General features: G+C 41.6%; 1 protein-coding gene across 2 annotated transcripts in view; it reads left to right on the top strand.

Moving 5' to 3' along the window:
* Window positions 1–25006, top strand: part of POU6F2 (POU class 6 homeobox 2) — a 421158-nt gene that overhangs the window by 167488 nt on the left and 228664 nt on the right. For both annotated transcript variants that reach the window (XM_090048651.1, XM_090048652.1), the window contains 2 exons: window positions 18470–18561; window positions 19631–19859. In XM_090048651.1, the coding sequence (XP_089904777.1) occupies window positions 18470–18561; window positions 19631–19859 (321 nt within the window). The remainder of the gene's footprint in view (window positions 1–18469; window positions 18562–19630; window positions 19860–25006) is intronic.

The following is a 25006-nucleotide window of genomic DNA, read 5'->3' as shown; positions in this document are numbered from 1 at the left end:
TATATTTCATAACTGTTGAAATATTAAGATATTTATGTTTTTGGTAAGTACAGTAGAAGAGAGTAGATATGTTACATGCCTGGAAATATAATCTTTCTTATTTTTTGAGAAGGGAGTGTTGTACCAAGCCAGACAAATTTTATTCCCTGTTACATCCACACCAGGGGAAACAGAATCTGGCCTGCTAACTCCAGTCGCATGAAAGCATATTGAAAATAGTTCGGCCAAAACAACAACTCTGGTGGCATCTTGTCAGCCCAGTGATCTGATTATCTGGCCTCGCAATATGTTAATACATAGAGATTTTATATTTTTTATTCATAAAGTACAATACATGCTCCAAAAGTGTGAGTTTAAAAGGTCAATTGTGTATTTCTATGTGAGGAATTTATTTTCTAGTAGAGCTGTTAATTGAGATGGGGCATAACTCTGCCAGACCTGTCTGCCATCTTTTCGTATCTCAAATATCTTTATAATCACTGTGTTTTCTCTTTCATTTCTTCCCTTTCCTTCCCTTCCCTTCCCTCCTCACTGCAAATAATTGTATATGAGGAGGGGAACAGTAAATCAAAAGACATAAGCATTTGACTGGCGCCTAGCTCATTCCCAGTAGAGGAATCACAAGTGCTGTAGTGTAAATGTATGCACATTGTGATGGGCTCATAACTTCTATTTAATAGACCACTATATTATATTTGATAAAGTTTCTGCTTACAGGCTTCTGTTTAAAACAATCCCCAGAGCACACCAAAATAAATATAATAAAGTTTTGCTGAAGGGGAGGAAAGAGTGGGTGGTCCTGCACCTCACTAGTTAATGCGAGTGGGACCAAGTAGTCTGGATAGGACCTTGCTCTTGTTCTCATCTAAAGACCTGAAAGGAGTCCCATTGATTTTGTCTGAGCAGCTTACAGTGCTATGTGCTTTTTAATAAAAGTTTTGAAGAATCTTGTGTGATGCCAGGACCCATGTTACCCAGGAAAGAAATTCGTGAGTTGGGGGGTTAGGAAAATCACAGTGAGTCTGGGTCTCCTGTCTGATTGATCTAGCCTTCTGCAGTTACCCAGACAACCACAGGTGTTTTTTCAAGGTGTCAGGATGTCTCTGAGTTAAGAGGGCCTCATCTCTGCAGGCTGCCAAGCCCCACACATCAAAGGAGACAATGGATTAAGTTCATGAAGTTTCAAGACCTTTTTTACAAGAGAGGATATGATGATCTTCACAGGCTGTGTGCAGGCATTACATTTTTACTGGGAAAGTTGCCTTTCTCCCAGTAGAAAATGCCAGTATGCAAACCTTCATTCAGTTTCTCATGGAGGAAACATGCTCCATCTGCTCGAAGGATCTTCTGCCTCGACATCTGGAAGATGTCCCCTGTGAGAGAATTCCACTTGCCAGTATGAATGCCTGTGTCCTTAGCAGTCAGTGTGGTAGAGGCAATATCTTTTATTAGTCCAAGTAGTAGGGCTGTGCGAAGCTTCAAATCGCCAAATCTGAATCAAATCAGGAGATGCTTTAATCTCTCCAAAATGAATCGAAACCCTCCGAATTTGAGAGATTTAATGATTTGGCCATAGACACAGATTTAAACATTCTTTCTGCATACTTCAAGGTACCAGACAACTCATGAATGCTGAGATGCTGGGGTGGATGGAGTGTCCCACGGGAGCGTGGGAGGTTCCCCAGCATACTTGGTGGCAGACCCAAAAGTGGATCAGAAACACTTCCAGCGTGGGACCCTCCTGCTGCCCCCCGGCTTGGCTACTGATGCCTCCTGGGTCTGGGGGGCACCCTGGGTTACCTGGAGACCAACTGCTGAGCCAAAAGGATGCCAGGGCCCCCGCCAGCACATTTCCAGATATGCCACTGAGCACATGCCCCCTCCCCTCCCCCGCTCCTGTGGGACACTCCATCTGCCCCACCATCACAGCATTCACAAGCTGTGCCTGGTACCTTAAGGTATGTAGAAAAAATATTTAAAGCTGTGTCTATGGCCGAATCATTGATTCTCTGAATCAGCATTGAATCTTTAGATTCAGATTTGGCCATATTGAATCAGGACAGTGATCTGAGTCAATTAATCGAATCACTGTCCTCTGATTCAAATTGAATACAGCCCATTTCTCACACTGCTACCAACTAGATAGTTGCAAACAAAACTTCCTAAACCTGATGAAGGGTGCATGAATCTGAAAGTTTGCAGAAAAAGATATTTTTTGCAATCTCAGTTGGGCTAATGAAAGGTATCATTTTGGAAGAAAGAGTTCTAGATTTTTGCATTTCTTTATTTGTAAGCTTTTGGACACACGTACCCTTCCTCCGGTACAGGAGAATGCAAAGATTATAAAATTTCTCCCAGGTAGACATTCAACATTCATATTGTACAGGAGAAAAGTCGGAGCAGTCTGTTTATCTCAAAGATGTCTGATGGCAAGCAGGATGCTGAATTATGCTTTGTTCTTGTTTAGATGTCATATATTTCATGGGAGGATTGGTGATGGAAAGGTTTCCGGGACAAGGAATTTCTGTTGTGTTGAGGTTGCTCTGCAAGTATGAAAATTTGCCCGTGTGCTTGTCTCCTCAACCATTCCCTGACTGGAAGGAGTCGAGCCACAGCTTCTCCTGTGCCTTCCTCAGTCCAGGGAGACTCCAGTCTGGAGAAAGTGTGAAGGCATTTTCCCACAACTCAACTCCTCCCAGTTAGGGAGGGAGTTGAGCTGCTGCTTCCCTTCTCCTCTTCCCTCCCCACCCTGGACTTCCCAGACCAAGATGACCCCAGGAAGGCATGGGAAGCAGGGGAGGTAAAATGTCTGCTGGCTGGCATGCCTATATGCTCCCTCACTCCAGGAAATTTTCTGGGAAATTTGAAGCAATATAAATTTTCCTGGACAAAGGGAGTATACAGGCATTCTGGCCAGCAGACTCTCAGAAATTTCCCAGAACTTTGCAGTGGTAGAAAAGAATGTCTGTCCATGGCCTTCGTCTTGGGGGGAAGGCACAAAAGTAGGACTAGGTTTCTAAATTCATATCTTTATTTGTCCTGAACCACAACCAAACTATTCTTAAAACATTTCAGAAATAAATGTAAAAAAAACCCCAAACCTTATGAATGGAAGCTAAGACAATCCATAATGCTTACCTATGTGAAAAATGGAATTTCTGTTCTTTTTTTTTTTTTGGATGTGATTAACATATGTCCCGCTTGCTTTTCCTTCACTGACCTATACCCTCTGATTAACCAACAGTTAAATTGCAAAACAGTTCTTTATATCACAGCCTGTTGTTTTTTTCCCCTTTCTAAGTAGTAAAAATGGGAGTTGATCAAGTTCCTTAGGGGTTATCAGATTTCTGCTATTCCTGATGTGAGTGAAAAGTAGAAGGAAAAAGTCTGAAATACTGCCCTCGCTCTTACACTGACTGTACTGACCTGACCAGAATTTATGTTCTGCATACAATAGTTACAATTATAGATAGATAGATAGATATAGTTTTATATATATATATATAATCACATACATATATCTGTGGGACTGGGGCTGTAACTGCAGTTCTTCAGTTTCAAATGCCTTTATCACTTGAGCTAAAAGACAGGTCTCTGATCATTTCTATGATCACCAACAAATTATTTAAACTATCAGCAGTCATATAATGATCTGGGCAACTTAGGCCCTTAAGCATTTTTCCAAACTGGAAAGGATTTAGAGCACTGTATTGCAACGATTGTTTCCAGTACCATCCCAAGGAAAACCCAGAGATTACCAGTATCCACCACGAAGGCATGAGAGATCTGCTATACTCAAGGCAGTCCCTTGCTTCTCCCATTCTGTAACACCACTTTTTCCACTTTACCCAAAAGTTCAAAATGATATGTTGTGTTTAGACAGAAACCAAAAGCAACACCAGTTCATGAAAGCCTCCATCATTATCAGATCATACATTCAATCATCTAAAAAAGTACAAGGAAAAGATATTGCATCTATAAATCTAAGTAAGCCTGAGAGTGTGTGACTGCATCTACATGAGATGCTAACTGTGCAGCAGTCAAATAATGCTGCACAGTAGTGCGTCATGGGACCAATGGTGCTAATACACTCCTGTGCAGTGTTATTCGGCTACTGCACAGTAGTGTCACCAAAAAGGTGTTCCCTGGCACTGAAACGGGAGTTCCTGTGCATTTATTTAGTACTTGATTATATAAGTATTAAACAAGGGCACCGTAACCATTGCGCAGTAGCGTCTCATTCAGACATGTCCAGTATTAAGGACTTAAACTGAAGAATGCTGCCCAAATTTGCAGCTACTGTGAATAAAGTTTCTTTAAGTCTCAGATGAGCATTTATTTTTATCCAGTGTGGCATCTTTAACATATTTTTGGTGGGTCTGTCTGGAGCATACATAGTTAGATATCTTTCGTGAGCATATTTGTTTTCCTGATAAACAAGGATGGCTCATTTGGAGCCATCCCAATTTTGTCCTATTTAGATATGCTAGATCCAGAATTAAAATTTTTGAGAAAATGTAGTCAGTGGAATAAAATGCAGTGCACATGCTCTGGAGCTGTTCTTTATATCACAGCCTGTTGTCCCCCACCCCCGCTCCCCCTGCCCCCTCTAAGTAGTAAAAATGGGAGTTGATCAAGTTATGGATTTAATCACATAACACAATTGGATATTATTTCTAAATGCCAAGAAATCCTAAACTAGTCATCTCCTATTACTTTTTTATGTTTTTAAATGGACCGTATCATCTTAAACAACAATTTTAATTAAAAAATAAAGCAACCTAGTCCATATAATTTACCTATGACCTTGCCTTATTGAAACAGGCCCAGCCTGTCTGTAAAGTTCCATTGAAATAAATAACAGGTTTATTTTAGTTTCTTGAGTAAGGATCATCAGAATTTGGCCCATTGTTCACAGAGTTTCAGCCCAAAGCCATTTTCCAGTCAAGTTATAAACTTCTGAAAAAATGGGGTTTATAATGGAAATGCTGACACAGTCTTAACCATAGAGGCGTGAGCAGCACAGCGTTATAATCTAGCAGTGCTGTTTTGACAGCAGTTATACAATAATGCAATAGAGGCCTGAAGCACTTTTCGCTAAGTGTATCAATATGGGCCTAATTTACTTAGACCTTCATGTAGTCATTCATATTAAAATATCTTGCTCTCTGATACATAGATCAAGACATTTCCCCCCTTACTCACTTATATCAGACAGGTATATGTTAAATTACACAGTAAAGAGACAGAGTATTAAATAGCTGAGGTAGTATTTCGTAGGACTTTTTACAGACCACCATTTACTAAACAATGCCTTACGAATTATATATCCTTCAGAGTGTTAATATGTAACCAGAACAAACAGAGGACATAGGAAAAGTGGAGAAAAGTTAGATATATAAGCAAGAAAAAGTGAGTTATTGATTTTATTGACTGGTCTGTTAACTTCTGACATTGCAATAAAGCCTTATTTATTTGTATACAGAAGACTCAATTACATAGATACATATCATTTTAACAACTGGGTTATTTACAGGAGAATTGCAGCTTCATAAATAATATAGACCTGAAATTCTCTAGCTGATGTTTATCCATTGTTACCATTTAGAGAGCTCTGATGTCCACAGATAGTCTTCAGAGGAAAGTCATTAGAATAGCATTAGGTGAAAGCAGAACTCTTAAAGCAGTATAAATGGAGAGCATGTTTAACATGCTAAATGCACAAGAGATTAAATGACCAAAATGAAAACTATTGCTTCCTATGAATTGAACTATTGACCCATGAATTGGAAGTATTTTAACAAAGAGTGTTAACAGGTTAAACGGTTAGATTTTCTAGCGTCTTTTTAAAATATTAGCTTAGCTGAAAAGCCTGATAATATTACTATAACTGATACAAGTTCTCATTTTATTTCTTTTTAATCTGGCGGGTGGCTTGAACCTAGACTTCTTTTGTTGAAGTTAAGTCCACTGGTTGACTTACCCTCAACCACTTCATTATCTAACTTCAGAGTTTTCCATCTATCATGCTAGTAATTGAGGAAAATATTTGAGCTTATGAAAAAGCATAACTTGCACACTGGATAACTGCTAATGGAATGATTGTTAATGATCAGAAGTTGTTAGTGGTTCGGTTGTTTGACAGGTACCAACAGTTGTTTCTATCCTTGTGGTCTTTTTGAAGTAAATTAGTTATATGTGTCAAATCGCACACCCTTGTGAGTGGCACCTTTATCATAGCAAGAATGGGGCTAAAAAGGCAGGAGGATGTAACTGTCCTCTCTACTTCCATGTTTGCATCAGTTAATGAAAGAAAGATTTAGCACAGCGTCAAGGAGGAAGCAAGATGGGGAAATTGGGAATAAAACGGTGAAAGCTGACGTTGTAGTATATGGTCTGTTCTGTGGGTTCAGCCTGGGTATTGAAGTGACCGTCATTACTATACTTTCTGAGAATCTCATAACACTTGCATATTAGGGAAGTCCAATTGTCTCCATTTTTTGGAAGTACAGGGTCTGCCTATGTGATATTAGGTATGGTGGTATACAGACACTTGCACATTAGCTCCAGAACCTGAAATACTGTAGCGGCATTAAAGTAGCACCATGCTTGATCTAAATAGCTAAGAAACAGCACATATCCTGGGTACACCATGATGCTAATATGGCTATACTGATGCTTCTGGAGCTAACACATGCAGAGCCCATGGTCTTACACCCTATAGCAGGTGTAGGCAACTCCCAGCATCTATTCCAGAGCATGGCATGCAAAGGCATTTCGTTTGGCACGTTTACCTCGGGCCAGACGGCAGGGAAGCGGCTAGGGTTGTGCTGCTGAACAAAGATCGGGCCCCTTGCAGCTCACCCACCATCCACCCCTGGCATGCCAACATCTTACAAGTTGAGGTTATGGGTGTTTTTGGCACTCTGCCCCAAAACATTGCTGACTCCTGCCCTATAGATTTACTCTGTGTGTTTGTCTGCATCACTTTTTTTTCAGTGCTTTTTTTTTTTTTTTTTGCTCAGCTCCAAATTATGTTTAGTAGGCACGTCTGCACAGCCTGAGATCTGACATAATCCTGAAAATAAATAATATGACAAATGGAAGTTGATGCTGGTTTTGTGTTGTTGTGTAATGGAGTTAAAATAATGACAGGACAATAATATAATAGAATTCTGTGAAGCCCTCACTCTACTTGACTTTAAGTGGAACTAAAATCTTAGAAATGAGAGGACAATAAAATAATGCTTTGTAAAAAGGATAAAAGAATAATGTTACCTAAGTCTATTAGTGACATAACATGCTATGAATGCACTTAAATTAATAGCATCTTTTACCAGTAGATATTTTTCAATTACTGTAATGCTGAAAAAATAAACAGAACAGTGATATAAAAATAAAAGGGATATAAAAAGCTGATTTGTAAATATATGAACTCAGGCTATTTCATGGATTGGAAACTTTAGATCAGTTTATATATTCCATATCATTTAATCCCATTAGTGAGTATCACAGTACCCTCTCTCACTCTTTGAAAAAAGTTGCCTGTCACTTGGCATTTTGGCAAAGCTAAATCATGTGGTTTCTATTGCGTGTTCCTGCCTGCACAACATGTTGGTACAACAAGGTCTTCCCATGACAAGGTGTTTTTTAACCAGGAGATTTTTCAGTGGGATGCCACACAATTAATGCATTATGACTGTCCTGCAATTCATCTTCTGTTTGCAAAGCGATTTAACCCTACACTATGCTCTGTATTCACAAACACTTCCTGTAGAACAAACCCTGCACATATGGAAATCATTGTAAGTTTTACTGTTGACTGAGGGAGTTGTGAGATCAGGCCCCATTACAGGAATAGTGTTTGTAAATCATTTGCTTCTGTCAGATCCTTGTTCTCCCCAATTTTCACTGGGTATCAGTGGTACCCAAGTGGATCTCAGAATGCACGCAACCATGTAAGTTCCAGACATGGGCCATCCTAATGAAACTCCCTAATAGATACCTTCCCAGATTCTGGTGAGTTCTGGTTTGTTCTTTAGGTTGCTTTATATTTTTCACTGTTGGTTTTACAGTAAGAGAAAACAGTGTTCTGTGCTATGTTTTTAACCTCATCCCAGGCAGATTCAAGCTTGAGTATAAGCCCAAGCCAGCAGACTGAAAGTTCTTGAAAAGCAGATAAATTGGAAGTATTTGGGGATTCCTTATGAAAGCACACTAAAAATAGTTTCTACAGTTGGTGTTCAACAATAATAGAGTCACAAATTAATTTCAGTCCAAGATTTACAAGACCTTGAGACATGCTTACTATGAGTTTCTGCAGCCACAAGCCACCACTTTCATTTGAAATAATGGCTCGTCCTGCTGTGACACATCATGAGAACTTGTTGTGGATATTGAACAGTTGAGCCTGCTTTTTGGAGAGGCAAGAATGAGTGTGTGTGTGTGTGTGTGCGCACGCGCGTGTGTGTGTGTCTCTACAGATCTTCACTGGTACCTGAGCAGCTATGTATATTTCTATTGTAGTTTTATCAATTTATAATTTAATCTGATCTAGGAGCATGGGCTCATGTCTGCAGAACTGCTCCGGCTAGTGCTGCACCTGTGGTTCTCTACTAAGCTCCTACAGTATACCTCTCTGTGGGGCTGCTCTTTCAAGAGTCTCAATAAAGTCTGAACGGTTGAACAACCTGTAATGAGACTCTTGATGGAGAAGCCCCATAGGGCTCCATATAGACCACAGCAGAGAGTGTGAAATTGTCAAAAACACTTTCAGGGATGAGTCCAGACTAGTAGATCTGGCAGTTTCAAACCTGCCATCTCCACACCACAGCCCCAGGTTAGGACAATCTGGTAGCAGGGTGGAATAAATCAAATTCCCCAAAAGCCCCACTAGAAAGCAAAATCCACAAACCCTTCTGAGATTCAGTGTAGCCTTCTTTAGTCTCTATATAAATTCTGAATAAATCGCATCCTTTTCTTTTAACGTAGCTTCTTTAAGTGAAGTGAGGTATTAATGTTTTTGGGGTTGGGGCAGTGCTACCTGATCAGATGGGACTTCCAGGACATATTCTGCCTTGGGAATTTTGCAGGAGTTGCAGAAATATCCATATGGGGCATACCAGGATTCAAAGTGGGTACAGCTATTCTTTTCCAAACCGAAACAGCATGTGAGTTGTGACAGAATATCTAACCTGAGTTACTGTTGCTAGAGTCTGTTCCCTGCCCTGGAATCCCAGCTTCAATATCCAATTATATAATCCACTCTTACTATATTTTCCTGTCTACGGTGATGCTACGTGCTGTCTGTCACTAACTCTTTGCTTAGCAGAACAGGGAACTCTCACTGCAAAGCTAACTGCTGTAAAGTGTCTTCTGCCGACTGTTAGGTATATAGGAGTTTTAAATGCAGGTCCAATGAATTTGCCATCCCTTATTGGATAGTCCCTATTTACTGAACCACACATGTCACTGGGCCTTTAACAAACTTACACAGGACAGTAGGACACTATGGTTATTTTGCATTTCCCTCCTTTTTTATTATTATTACTTCCAAGGAGGATCTTGAAAAGACTTCAGTTTAATTTATATAGGCTGGATTACATATCATTTCCTTCTGGAAGGGAATCTGTCACTGTAACTTCTGAAAAAAAAGTATAAATCACTGGTAACCCCCCTTCCCCCACCCCCCAAATCTCACTCACTCCTTTTATGCGCATGTTTACATATACTATTCACTGAATATCAAAACTGTGTAATGCTATCAGCTAAATCCCTGGCAATTGAATTGTTCAGGTTTTCCTATACAAACAGTAACACAGAGTTTTATAAAATCTCACTCCCTCATCTTGTTTCACTTGGGCAGAGGTGGGAACCTACTTAGAAAAGCTAGTGATAGGGTGTGTTACTGGTTGATGGGAGGAAGAAAGGGAAGCTTGCTTCTCTCCCGCAGAAAAAGAAAATACGTTCGTATGAATGCTATAAACATCATAAGGAAATGTTAGATGGCAATAAAAAGGGCAAACAGTAGCAGTTGCACCAAATAGATGTTCCTTAACACGTTCCCTCTTTGGCATTTATTAAGCCGTCAGGAACTGAAAGAAAAGGAAGTTTAATTTAAAGAAGCCTCCTGCCCTGCTTAGCTAGGGATCAGGTGCCCAACATGAAATAATAATGCATTCGACTGTCCATCTTCTAATAAGTAACCTTTATCATCTTGCATTCACCAGTGCTAACAGCAAACAGTAGGTATGAAATGTTGTCTGAATTCAAGGCAAACTGATAGGGTCTTTGTGACCTTAATGTGATTATATTTTTCCTAATGCATACAGTAAAAAGGAAACCAGAACTCTTGATGTGAAGGGTCTAATTTTTTTTTTTAAGTACCATTAACAGTGGATTTTTATGCACTATAGTTATAGGGTGGGGGGAAATGTGGAATGTGCCTGTTTTGAATAAAGAATATATTTTGCAATTATATCTTCTTTCCCTATTCTGCATTTGCCATACTGCTTTTTTCTGTGATGTATATAAAATGTGAAAACAATTCTTGGAGACTGCAGAAAAAGATGTTTGTTTATTTAAAGAAAGGCTTTAAGTTATGGGAAGTTGAGAGAAGAAGGAGCGAGAAGAGATGGAAAGGAAGATAGACAAAGGGAGAAAGAACAAGCTGAAGAAGAGGATTTAATGCTATTCATGGGGGGTGGGGGGGTTTGGTTGATATTCATTTTGTATCATAGTAAATTATAACCAGCTATTGCCACTTTATCGGAGGTCTGTGCCGATCCCATCAAGGATTAACTTAGAGCGTGATTGCCACCACCTTAGGTGGCATTGCACAAGGCTGGCAGTACCCCGAGTCACCTGAGTCAGTGCCAGCTTCTGTTCCCAACCCCACCTCCTCCCTCAGGCCAGCTGTGAGCCACAGATGGCTGGAGGGTTAAATGGGGATTTCTCTTCCTGCAGCAGCAGCTGCCCTGGACCTATAGTGCACTGTTGCCTGGCTAGAGGGGTGTAGGGGGGAAGGGGGCTGGACTCTATGTCCCCTAGCAGCCCCAGCCCCACACTGTACCACTGCCAGGCTGGGAGCGCTGTGGGTACACAGAGCTCAGACCCCTTCCCCCATAGCCCAGCTTCAGGGGCTGGAGGGGGAGAGGTCTGGGGTATTTCTCCCTGCAGCAGCCCTAGCCCTGCAACATACTGCTACCTGGCTGAGGGGGGCTGCGGGGGAGGGGTCTGGGGGTCTCTCCTTCCTCAGCCACTGGCAGGGCCTGGGCAGAGGGGCAAGTCCAGCAACCTCCTGGGAGGGATGTTGGAGCACCCCCAGTGGCCAATGCTGGCAGGCTTCAACACCACCCCCCCTCCAATAAACAATGCATGTCTGTTCTGTTCACTTGTACTCTAAATTATAGCACTCTAAGAAAAGTGTGATAGAGCGTTTCTACTAGGGGCTTTTGGGAAGTCTGTACTTAAACTATTACTATTGGCATTGTAAGAACAATATTATTGCCTACTGAATTAAATATGAAAATTTTTGGTTCAAGCCCATGACCACCTGTGGTGACTGGTGCCTCCAGGGCCTGGGGGGGCACCCAGGGTCCCCCCACAGCTAGTTGCTGAGACGGGGGGCAGGAGGGAGGGTTCCCCACCAAGTGCTCCACAGCAGACCCGGAAGTGCTTCTGGTCCACTTCTGGGTCCACTGCTAAGTGTGCTGGGGACCGCCCCCCCGTGCACACACTCCCATAGGATGCTTCATCTGCCCCACCATCTTAGTGTTCACCAGCCACCTGGTTCCTTAAGGTATGTAGAAAAAACATTTAAAGCTGTGTCCGTGTCCAAATCATTGAATTTCTCTGAATCTCTCCAAATCGATTCAGAGGGTTCTGATTCAATTCAGAGAGATTAAAGGGTCTCCTGATTCGATTTGGATTCAGAGATTCGGCTGCTGAATTGGGCCAAATCTCCACGGAATCCAATCAGCAACCAAAGCTTCGCACAGCCCTACAGATCAGCATAAAACCTCAGCTACTTCTACTGCAAATCTTGTGAAACATATAAGTGCAAACGTGATATATAAAGACTGTGTGGAACTGTACAAAGCAGTCTATTAACCTGGGTGTTCTGTGAAATATTTTGAATGGAAAAGATCTCCTGCCTAAAGGCCCAATTCCATGCTGTGCTAAAGTGGTGAAAGTTAAGAGTTTTTCTGTACCTCCCTAAAAAGGGGCCTTAAAGGAGAGGCTGAGTGCTCAACTGGGGAGGTTGCTGACTTTTTCATTCTTATGTGATGCAGATCTTTCTCAAGGCAAGCTCATGAACACTCTCAGCACCTACTTTAGTCGAGCAGAGCTGAGGGCAGGGCAGATTAATGCATGGGCCAGTGGGGCCTAGACTAAAGGGGCCCCCTGGAGCACCAGGACCAGCATGGCCCAAGCAGGCACCTGGCCACAGGCATCCGGGGCAGGCAGCATACACCTCCTCCCCTCTGGCCAGCCCAGGGCCAGAGGCTAGGGGTGAGCATGGGGCTTCATGCAGGTGGTGGCAGCTTCCTGGGGCCATCTATTGCCAGGAGGCTCCATGGGTGGCCCTGCTCCCACTTTCTGCTATCTGAGCATGGCCGCCAGCACCAGCCTTTTTGGGACAGGATGGGAGAGCCGCACCCTGCTACGGCCAGCAGAGGGGCAGGCGAGCAGCTGAGGGTGGCTGAGAGTGGCACAGAGCCCATGCCCTCGCCCCAGCCCTGGCATCTCCCACAGTACTGGAGGACTGCAGCCCTGACTGTGACACCTGCCAGGCAGAGGGGCTGGGTTAGGTTGAGGCTGGGTCTGCCTTCACCTCAGTGGTGCTCAAGCCCCACAACTTGCCCCAGACGTGCCAAGGTGGCTGGGCGGGTCCAGCCACAGCCCCCTTGCAAACGCAGAGGGAACCTGCCCTCACTTGTTAGTAAAAATGATTTTATGGAGAGCACAGTAGAGTTGCAGCTAAGCCTTTTAATATGCATAGTTGCTTGAAATGCTAGTTTTTTACTTGCATCAATTATTTTCTACTGGCAATAGCTGTGATACTACTACAGTGACAAGGCAGAATAATTTGCTTTCATAAGGAGTGCACCTGGCAATTGTTTATTGTATTTACTTGACTTATAAAATTGTCCCTGTTGTTTTCTAAAACCTACCAGATGAAGGTGAGATGGAGATGCTATAGTGGTTAAAGATCTAACCTAGGCCAGGTGAATTTGGGTTCTCTTCTTTGAACTGCCACAGGGTTTTTGTAAGCCCTTAAGTATGTCACTTAGGCCCAGCTTTAGAAAAGCATAAAGATGACTAATTCCCTCTTATTTAGGATTTCAGAATGTGTAGCTGGATCCAAATTTGCAGGCATATGCAGATTGTGGTGCCACAATCATCTTTGCAGTCCCACAAACCTCACATGTTGCACATTAAACCATGCCCTACTGTTAATTTGCAGCACCAGGACAAAATTTGCTATCAGGAATTCCAGGTAGCAAAAAAAAAACCAAAACAAAAACCCTTGGGGGGTGAGGGGGGAAGCAGTGCAAAACATGCCCAGGTGCCATGTTCTGAGACAAACACAGAGAAGGGGGGAGTAGGCAGCCCAGAGCCTCCACACTGAGGCACTTGGAGATAAGGGAGCAGGCAGTCCTGGCCACAGCCACTTCCAGAAATTGGCTGCCATGCGACTGGCTGCGGGGAACCCCCCCCACTGTTGATGAGATTGGCCATGGGGGGGGAATCTCCCCCCCGGTCACTGACTGGTTGCTGGGGGGTACATGCCCCTCCTGACTAAGGTGGCACCAGTCACCCATGCACAGAGCTGCCTGCTCCCCCATTTCTGTGGCTGGCCAGGGCACTGTGTGACTCGAGATGGGGCTCCACATGTCTCGGGAAAGGGACTCCACAGTGGAGCCCTCACCCTGAGGCATGCAGAGACAGGGGAGCATTCAGCCCTGGGATGCCTGCTCCCCTGTCTCCATGTGCCACTCCCTGGCTGGCTGGGGCACAGGGTGCCTCAGTGTAGGGGCTGCCTGCTGGCTAGCTCCATGTTGAGGCACCCTGTGTCTCAGCTAGCTCCCACCCTCCAGCACATGGAGCAGTGGGATAGTGCTACCTGGGATAGTGCAGTGTCCCACTGCAGACCGCATGAGGAGGGTTTGCACTGCAGCACAAAGGAGCGGCACAAATTTGTGCTGCTGAAAAACTGCACCCCTGCTTGTATGGACTGCTCGCATGGACTGCTCATGTGGACTTGTTCATTTTTTTCCCCATCAGTAAAATGTAGTAGTACTGCTCAACTAGTCCCTGTAAGGATATATGCATTTAAAATTGTGAACCATTCAGTTATGGGAGGAGGGACAGAAGATGGTGGGGCATATCCCCTGAGATAAACTATTGAATCTGGGCTACAAACAACGTTTTCATTGTCATTATCCCACCTCACACCTGAACTTAGAGCACCCATCCCACTATTTGATCCAAACACCACAGAGATGATTGGGAGTCAGCAGGGTGTTCTTCTGTAGTGTCTGCTTGCATATCAGGTGAAGTGGTAGCAGCAGAAATGCCTCCAGAGCTGTGTACTCAGTATATTCAGTGCCACCCAGAATTATCCTGGTGGTACTAGCCATTTATGTTGCTGTCCCTTTCTAAAGTTTTACTGCCCTATGATAGTACAGCCGTGTTGTAAGACTCAATAAATTAGTGTTTGTACACCACATTGATATTGCATGAAAAGGGCTGTACAATTGTTGCAAATGATATAACAAGGGGTAGTTGCCTGAATCCAGACAAGGGCAATTTTAGGTAAGAATTTAGCAAAACATTTTTAATAATGCAGTCAATTAGTCAATGGAATTATTTGCCTGAGGAGGTTGTTAAGGCAGCTATAATTAGAAGGTTTAAGAGTAAATTAAGTAGAACAGAGAAGAAATTAATGGAGGAAGCAATCCAGTGCTAGGGTTGGGGAATGGGTTGCATCATAGCCTAAGAGGCCCTTGCCAGTCTGTCAGCTATGATCCTCTAAATCAGACACAGCATGCATAACTTGTAGTACACTCAACTCTGTTTTGTTAACTGGATTGTTCTAGCATTGGAGAGTCTTGCCTATTAACTGTAGGGAGGGAATGAATCACATCTTTCCATATATATTTTGTGGCTGTATTTTTCCTTCCTGGAAGCTTTGGCAACTACTTCTCAGAGGAGATAACAAATGGCAGAGAACAAGTTCAGTTTATTTGTGTGATGCAATAGACCTTCCAGTCGCTCTGAAATTATTATTTTACCACATTTGTTCATTGCTCAGCCAGCAATCTTCAGACTTCTCTCCAGACTTGGAAAGAAAACTTAACTCTGCACTGGCTGCTACAGCAGCTAGGCTAGATTAAGAGATGAGTCTACCATATTAAGTACACTACATGTGTATAAGAAAAATAGATATGGGCATAAGGGGAAACCTGCCTATTTGATTCTAAAAAGACAACATGTATAATCTGATGCAGAAATTGCATATGACTTCATTTATATACATACAATTGTGTGCCATTTCACCAAAGTACCTAAAGTGTCTTGCAAGTGAGCTGGAAGAAGTAGGGAAAGGTTTCATGTGCAGTAATAAAAGCAGGTACATTGTCTTGAATAAACAACCACATGACAAGAATGAAATCCTGTGATTGCACCTACTGCAATCAATGAAGTATATAATTCCTTATTAGTTAATGCTCCAGTGTAGTTTTATTATAAGTAAAACCTTCTGTATAAGCTGCATCTCATAAGATTATTGTATTGTAAGACCTTTATGGTTTAAATAACAGCAAATAGTGGCTGTTTGGGAAACATGAAAAGCATGAGCCTACCTCATTGGAGTTGTTCATTTTAGCAAGTGCACCGAGATCAGGCACTAAATTAGTTAATATAGGATCATATGCTAGTAAATCATTGGTTGCTAGTAGTTGGGTCTGCACATAAGCATTTACTGTGCAGTAAACAAAATTACTGTGCAGTACTGGCGCACATCTACACGTGCATGCCCATACTGCACAGTCAGTATGCCGAGTTCAGTGTAAATTTGATACCTGCATCATGCAGGTATCAAATTTATGCCCAATTAGTTTGCCCAGCCACTAGGGGGCCAGCCTGAGCCCAGCCCCAGGGCTCCTGGCTTGCCACCTCTCCTGGCTTCAACTTGGAACTAAACTTAGTCCTGAGTGCTGGAAGCATGTGGCCAGAGGCTGGAGCTCCACCCAGTGGCCACAGGAGCACACAGCAGGCTGCTGTGACCTGGGACTAAATTTAGTCCCAGATCATTCACATGTGTAGACATCAGCCTATTCCCACTTACTGCACAATAAATTTAAACTGGCGTAAATACACATGTAGAGACGCTCACTTTGTATTTTTTCTGAAAACTTCCCAGGTTAATTTAGTCATATGATATGGCATTAGGAACTTGTTTTAGTAATATTCTAGTAAAACTAAGTTTTAATTTGAACTTTATGAGGTAACTCAGATTCAGCAGATCTCAGTCTTTTCAGTGATGGAACATTACTTCTCATACACAGCTGTCATATCAAGTTAAATTAAAAAGTGTGTTAATATGCAGAGATACATTAAGGCAAACTGGTGTTTAATTTTGATGGAGCAGCTTATGCAGATCCTATATAATCAGGAGTCAACATGAAGTCATTGAGCATTTTTCTTTTTCTGTGTCAAGACAGCAGGATTGGGCTCATTTTGATTATAAAAGAAATAGACTGTATACCTTTTCACTGCATCATGCTCATCCAGCTAAATTTCTTGCTTTTCAAGCATTGCAGATAAGTAAATCACACATAAAAAATTTAGTGACAAGGTCTCTTCTTGCACATTATTAGGCGCTGTCGGAGCCTTGACCAATTATAATAGGTCATCTTACTCTTATTATTAAATGACAATGGTCATTAAAATGCCAAACATTTTGACAGAATTCACTTTATAAAATGTCAGCAAGTCTGTATGTTTTTATTAGTTTCAAATCAATTTAGAAATTTCAATAGAATACTTGTAAGTATTCCCAAAGCAATGTCCATTTCTGACTTTCTGCATGCACAAAATATTACAAATTAATCAGATTTTCAGATTTCTGCATAATAGCTCTGCACATTTATTGCTTAATCCCATTATAAAATGCTGTTATGATTGACACATTGCTGTAGAGATAGAAGTCAATTGAATAATATGTAGCAGTCAATTTTATTTGTACCCTAATGTGGGGAAGAATTTTTTTTTCACATTTCCATTATTTATAAGTCTGTCCCCTTGGAGAATATATAGAAGAATTTGTTTTAAATGAGCCGATAATACCTTCTTTAAAATTTATAAGTATGACAGAATCATATCCTTTCTTCCTTTGCAGACCATGGCATACCAATATACTGGTTCTGAATTGTCTTGCACTTGCTATTCATAGGATAAACATTGGAAAAGGGGATCTTGTTAGGTTTACTTAGAATTGGATTTCAACAACCCAGCAGAAGAAAAACTAACAGAACAAAAGCTACCATACTAACTAAAATCCTAAAATTGTAGCTAGGTTTTTCTTTATTTAAGACTTTAAGCACCATCAGTCCTTTAGATTCAGAAATAAAGTCAATCTGATCCTGCAGCCCTTGCTGAAAGAGTTTCTGACTCAATGGGAGTTCTGCCTAAGACAGGTCTGCAGGATTTGGCCTTAGCTTTGAAAGCCTCTCGTTGGTCATTAGTTACCGCTGTTATGGATTTTCTTTTCATTCTCTTTTTGATGTCTACTTTGAGGTCTTCAGCAGAATCTAAATAGTCGTACCAGAGGATGTTTTATGTTCAGCATGCTTATTTTCAAGTTTGTGTTGGATTCTGATTCTCTTAATTAGTGCTAATATACCCTGGTGAAACAGAGTTCTGCTTTTCATTTTCTATGTACATTTACAGAAAGGAAGGAAGAAATGTCACTCACAAACAAGCATTTTTTTAAAACTTTTTCTAGTGCTTTTTAGTGAGCGATACGGGATTTTCTGCCTCCATAAGTAACAAAAGAAAAGGCATTATTAAGATATTAAGTTGATGCAACTTGATTGTGTCTCCGATTTGGTTTGAGAAATTAGAATTACTGGTGCTCACCTAAGCATAAAAAATGTAGTTCCCACACACGCAGTGCTCATGTACTGTATGTAAATTGCTGTATAATACAACCCACATTAGCTGTGCTGATGATAGCTTCAGTTTCACCGCTGTCAGATTTCTATATCTCTCTGAATGAGTTGGCTGGCCTGAATGAATGTTAGCATAATTTATGCAGCTGATAAGTGATTTGAGCACTTGAGTTATTGATAAAACACTTTAGCATATCATTTTCAGCTTGATGTTATGTGACATCACAGTAAAATGTAATGTGCTGGTCCCCAGGCTAGACATTAAGGTAGAGCTTCTCTTTGAATTCCAGGGGCCAGAGGAAATACAGTGCTGTCTGATACAAGCACAGCTGACCAGCACCAGACCAGTCAGTCCCACCCAGCGTTCCCTGTTGGGCCCCAGGTCAGTATCTTTCAGTCAGCTTAATTAAAAGAATGCAGCTTGATTAAAGTAATTAACAACAGCTCAAAAAGCACCTAATAGTATCATGTTAAAAATAAGGTGAAAGATCGTGGTTGTATTAATATACGGCTATGTGCAGAGAAACATGTGCATGCCACTTATATTTTATAAACATGTACTATATGGGGTGTTACTTAAAGAAAAAAATGCTTCTATGTGTTTTTTGTTTGGTTGGGTTTTTTTGTCCAGGGAGTAAAATGTAAATAGTTTGTGTGTTTATAAAATTAAGTTATTTGAACCTTACATCAGTTACTTTTGAAACCCAGGTCATGATTTAATATAAAAACAAGTTAATGTAATTTTAATGCAAGCTTAGCTTATTGGGTTTGACAATCCTGTGCATCACATACAGCTTGTGCATTAATAAAGAAATCCATTCATTTTTGTTTTAAAGCCCAATTTTTATTTTTATTTTTACGATAAGGTATGTGTGCACAATAGCGTGGTTCTGAACAAAGCGATAAAATGTTTGATTTTTCCATGTCATTTTATACAGTGATTTTTCAAGTTCAACCAACTACTCCAGGAAGCCAAGCAGATACGTAATGTTCTAACCCACTTTACAAAGCAGTCTGTGAGCATCCCATGGATTGCATAGCTCCTGGCAATTGTTAATGTTGTGTCTAGTTTTTAGCAGGATGGAGTTGGGAAAACTGGGTTTAAATATTTGCAAGTTGGGTTGAATTTGGCTTTCTTGAATTTATTAACCATCTTTGGAGCATAGGTAGTATATTCTTTTTGGGGTGATTTGACTTAAGCCATTTCAAGAATCATAGCATTTGATATGATTTTTCAGGGTTTTGGGTCTCAATTTTTAGGATCCTCAAGGCTCTTTTCTTGTTAGTGGAAACATGTGCTCTATTATGTTACAGAAGCAGTGCATTGTGATTGTATGTATGTACTGTAACAGTACCAATGGTCTTGGGCACATTGTGGTACACTTTTAGCCATGCTCTTCCTTTTTTCAAGTGTACGGTAAAATATACTCACTGTATATGTTTCATTACAGCCATTACTGACAGCACAACAGTTAGCCTCGGCGGTAGCAGGGGTGATGCCAGGAGGCACTCCAGCCCTAAATCAGCCTATCCTTATTCCTTTCAACATGGCTGGACAACTGGGTGGTCAGCAAGGACTGGTCCTAACTCTGCCTACAGCTAATCTCACCAACATCCAAGGGCTGGTAGCAGCAGCTGCAGCAGGAGGCATTATGACTTTGCCATTGCAAAATCTACAAGGTAAACCATATCAATACATTTTTACAGGTAGATCCATTTTGTCAATGAAAATGCAACTCTGGATGGCAAATCCTATTGAAAAGTCAATAACTTGATTATTTTGAATATTGCAGATATACGGAAAGCATACTGAATACTTACTGTGTTTTCACAGAAGAAGTTTCAGCAATATTTGATATAAATATTCTGTCTGAGTCCATAGGCCAGTACTTTGGAAGTAGCAAATTGATTGTTCTGTCATTGTTGGTTGATGTCTTTTTTTCCCACTGTTGATTCTGAAATTTGGAAGTGGCATTATGAATTCAAGTAATCTGTTCAACCACTGCTGATTCTTTGCTGGGGGATTAGAGTGCAATGAGTGAACCAGTGCAAATAGATACTAAAGATCAGGATGAAATCATTTTAAGAAAAAAATGCATTTAATATTCTTAGTAAAAAAATACAGTTCCCATATGTAACTGCTATTGGGCACTTCATTACATTACCATAATTGTATCTACCAGGTAACTGATGGTACTTTCTGGCATTGTACATCAGAGTTGTGTGCATCCCAATTAACATACCCTGCTGGAGCCAGCCAGACAAATTAGCAGTAGTATGAGGGGTCTGTCTTCTAATTAGTTACCACCTTCCATGGTTTCTTTGTAACATAATCAAGATTGCAATGAAATGGAATAAAGCGCATCCAAATCTACACCAAATCTGACTACTTTTTCAGCACCTTTGGGCAGCTGATGGCTAGCCTCATTTAGACTAGACACCAGTGGTTCAATGAGGCACACAGCTGGCCTGGTCCAGTTTAAGTATGCATCTGACTACATGTGTGTTCTGAGCACTGTGTGTGCTCCTTAGCTGTAGCAGAAGGACCAGACCTGCATCTCTGCCTCATTTTGCTTGCACTGTAATGTTAGACTGAGAACCCAGTACAGCCAAAATAGCATGTAACTGTAATTTCATAATGTTCTTGTCCAATCAGTGAGTTTTGCTGTCAGTAAAATGCTACAGTACAACATCTCTAATGTGAAGCATAAAGGTATTTACCTATTATTCAATTGCGTTCATTGTTTCTTTGACAGAGCTTGTTCATGAGGTGAGTTGCACAATGGACAACAGATAAAATGTTAACAAAAAACCCACAATGAAACTGTAAGAGTGTCTTGACAAGATTAGGAAAAAAAGTGCCTCCTTTATGAAAGAAATGGAGGGTGGGAGCGGGAAGGATCAAATACAGATTTAGACCTTTCAATTTTTCTTTTTTCTTTTTTTTTTTGCTGACATAAACTCTGGGAAAAGTTTTCCACAGACAAAATAGGAGTTCTACTAAGTGAATGCTGTACACAGCACTCTGCACACTTTTTAGGTGATTAAACTCCCATTGTTGCTGATGACTTGATGGATTGTTTGAAGTGCCGAAGTCTACAGGTTGTGAAAGAGAGAAAAGGAGAGACGGTTAATGCATTGAACAAACTCCCTTACAAACTGCGAGCATGGTGCTCTCACCTGTTGATGCAGCTACATGCCTTTACCTTGTGCATGTTTTAAAGTTTAATGTCAACAGACCTTTCTTATCATAGCTGTAAATGGTTTTCACTTTAATGTTTAAAATAATGTCTTTCTCGTACCATTAAGCTGCACTGAGGAACCTGTCATTCATAAATCATAGATGAAAAGGACACACTAATGCACAAATTTTGCTTGTTTAAAATTTGAGAGTGCATGTAAAATAGGGAACTGGAGATTAAAAAAATAATGTAGGAAGAGGAGTGGGTAAAAGCCAATATAACAAAGTAAAGGGGAAGTGGCTTTTTAGTGTAGGTGGATGATGAAATCTTAATGAAGAAACAGGCATTATAAAAATGTATCCCTCTACTCAAGAGTGTTCCAGCTTATGGCTTCTGAGTGTATGGTATTATAAATAAACATAAGCACATACAATCCTTACGTCACAAATTCATCCTTCTTTGTGAAGCTAGATACTAAGGACTAAACCTGACAGCCTGTGCACTTGAGTTCAGTCTTGTGTGTATACTCACTGGCAGAAAGTAAGATCACTTTTAAGCAAATTTTGCAAGCACTGACCTGAGTAGCTGTAAAGTTTTTCTTCAAAATCTTTACAAGAAAATAGAAACATAGGATTTGGTACAGAAAATGATCTCTTCAGTCTGTTTCCCACACTATTGAAGCGAAGCATGTCATCTAACCCTGTTAATAAATGCTTAAAAAGGAGAGAAGGGACTATAGCATCATTGCAAATGTCACCTCTTTTCTTTGTTTTATTCATTCTTTTTTCCTAGTCTCACCAATAGTATGATTTTGGCAGCATTAACAACTAGAGTAGTACTGAACCATGGTCTGTTTACTAATCTAGCTCCTTCTGCTCATATCCAAGTGCTTCATAGCTTTGATTGTATCCCAACTCTGTGTAGTAAGGAAGCACTGTTATTCCCATTTTCCACAGGGGGAATTAAGGCATAGAGAAACCAAGCATTTGGTGCATGAAAAGAGTTGCCCCAAGACATGGAACCTTGAGGCAGAAGCAATATAAGCAAAGTCTATAGAAGGAATAAGCTACCAAGGGGAGAAATCACTTTGTCCCCAGAAGGAAATTGCTCTGGATGGATATTAAGGTAAAATTTCCCCAGTTAGGGCAGATTTATATCATTTTCAGGAGTTGTCTCATAGTCTCAACCTTTTTTTCCTCCCACCTGGAGTTTTCCTGAGCACCATATGTGACTTAGGTATTGGTTCATGCTTAGTTCATGCTTTTGCAGATTTTGTGGAAACCACAAAATTGGACATTGTCTGCGAAGTCTGATGAATCCAAAAAAAAAAAAGGTACTAAAAATAAAGCTTCACAGCCCACCAGGGCAGAGGGAGGGAACCACCAGCACAAAGGGGAACAGCTAAGAAGGCAGCAGCTAAGAAGAGGCCACCCCCTGCTATTGCCCCTTGCTGATGACTGGCTGAAAGGACAGCAGCTCCGCCCCTCTCCACCAATCAATGATGAGGAGTGGGGCTGCATGACAGGCAGCCCTCTAGGCCAGTTGCATGAGGGACATCCCTCTGAGCCAATCAGTGGTGAGGGATGGGGCCACTTGTCAGACGGGCCAATGAGAGGTGTGGGGGGGCCACTGTGATAAGCCTGCGAAAAGGGTGGCTGGCTCCATGATCAGCCTGGAAAATCAGCCTTCTGCCTCCTTGATTTCAGTAGATCCCTACTTATATAACTTACCCATGGTCACTTTGGAAGCATGTGGCAGAGCACAAGCTTGAGTCTTGGGTCTCCCTAGAGCTGAGTGAATGCTTTAAGCTCTACATCACCCTTTCTTTTGAAAGTGACTCTCCTACTTAAGACACCTCCTTTAGGTTACACAATTGCATGTTTAATGAAAATGCGACAGAGAAGCAGATTAGAGTGCCACAGTTTATGATGACCTCATCTATGTGAGCTGTCTTCAGTTCCATTGCATTCAGCTAATTCTCTAATTCTCTTTACTTCATCTTCTGCCATGGCCTTGTAATAGATAAGGACACTTAGTCTTATTGTTTGGTATGAAAGTATGCTTATTAGACCATTTGGAGAAGGTCAGCACATTCTTGTTTATTCTTGCCCTTTGTGACAAGGAGCTGACACATGGCCAGTCATCGTACCAGCCCATTTCTCTGTCTACAGTAGTCTGCCCTCATTCACCTTCCGAGTCTTGCTGTTCTAAAACTGTTGTAAAATACAGGAGGCTGCCCATTTAAGTGCCCTGATGCCTAGAGCATTATACACAGCTCTGACCTTCCCTATACCGTGTCCTATGCCTTGCAGATAGCATCCAAAGTACTTTATCCTCTGACCCAAAAACTCAGCCTCAAAACATCTGATGGCTTACTGGGGTCTCAACATCTCTGCCCCCTCATTGGGACTCACTCACTAACTACTCATGGGGCTGGCCTATACACAGTCCTTCAGGTTGCCCCTGTGACCCTACTCTACGAGCCCCTGTGCAGCCCTTCAGGTCACCCCTGCAACCCTACTCTGTGCGGCCTCACTTCAGTTGACTCCTCCACCCCCTACCTGGGGCCACTCTTTGGACGCCCTGCACTGGGGTCCTAGGGTCTTACACCCAATGGGCTCAGGTGTCTATAGGCACACCTGGCCCCACTGCCTGTCCTTACTCTGAGTTCCCCACCAGGTTGTGGGGTCTGGGGCTATATGATGCCCCTTACTCACCTTTCACTAAGGTGGCACCTGGGACACAGCTTGGCATTTGTTGGGAACCACCCTGCCATGGGCAGACCCACCACATCATCCATCCCTAGCAGGGTGTAGTTTTTCATCATTCCCCAGGACCAGGAACCTCCTCCATCCCCATAGTTCCTCCCTATACCTCCAAGATGTTCCATGAACAGCAGGTCCAGGCAGTCAGTGTTTTCTCTGGCTGCTTACAGCGAACTGCTAGCTCAGCCCTGAGGGCCTGGGTTTAAAAAAGAGGCTGCTCATCCTCCTCCACCTTCATTGGATTCCTTAGTGGAGACTCCTTTCAGTAACTCATATCCCTGTCATTTGTGGAAACATGAACCTTTTCTAGACTGATTCTCTGCCATTTTATTCTATCAGTAAATTTCTGATGCTTTTAATCCCAGCCACCCAGGCTGCCTGGCTCAGAAATTTTCTGGAATAATGTTTAAAGTGGTACTTAGTCCAGTACAGCACTTGACCACATACTTAACTATGATCATGAAAGCAGTTCCATTAAAGTGTATAGAGCCATCAGTCTGCATGGGGGGCAATGGGAGTTTGCAGAGTGATTACAAAAACAAGGAAAGAAAAAATGTGGGGGAAAAAAAGAAAGCATTCAGTGATAAGAACTATGGGGAAAGAAAGTTAGTGGTCAAGGTGAAAGAAGACATTTTAAAATACAAAGAAGGAAGGTTGATAAATGCAAAAATTGGAGCCATGAAAAAATGATACATACTATATAATTAGTCAGTAGAACGGACATGTTTGTCTGTCTGTGAGTTACCTATAAATAGACTAATTTTTACCTGATTTTTTTTGTTCCATGAAATCGTTTAGACATTTTCTGGGCTTGGTCTTATACCACTGAAGTCAATAGGAATTATTCTGCTGACATCAGGGAACACAGATTCAGAATCTA

The sequence above is a fragment of the Crocodylus siamensis genome, chromosome 5, assembly GCF_052110815.1.
Source record: "Crocodylus siamensis isolate JL-2025a chromosome 5, ASM5211081v1, whole genome shotgun sequence".
NCBI classification, from domain to species: domain Eukaryota; kingdom Metazoa; phylum Chordata; order Crocodylia; family Crocodylidae; genus Crocodylus; species Crocodylus siamensis.
The sequence above is the reverse complement of the archived record's forward strand: the minus strand, read 5'-3'. Positions and strand labels throughout refer to the sequence as shown.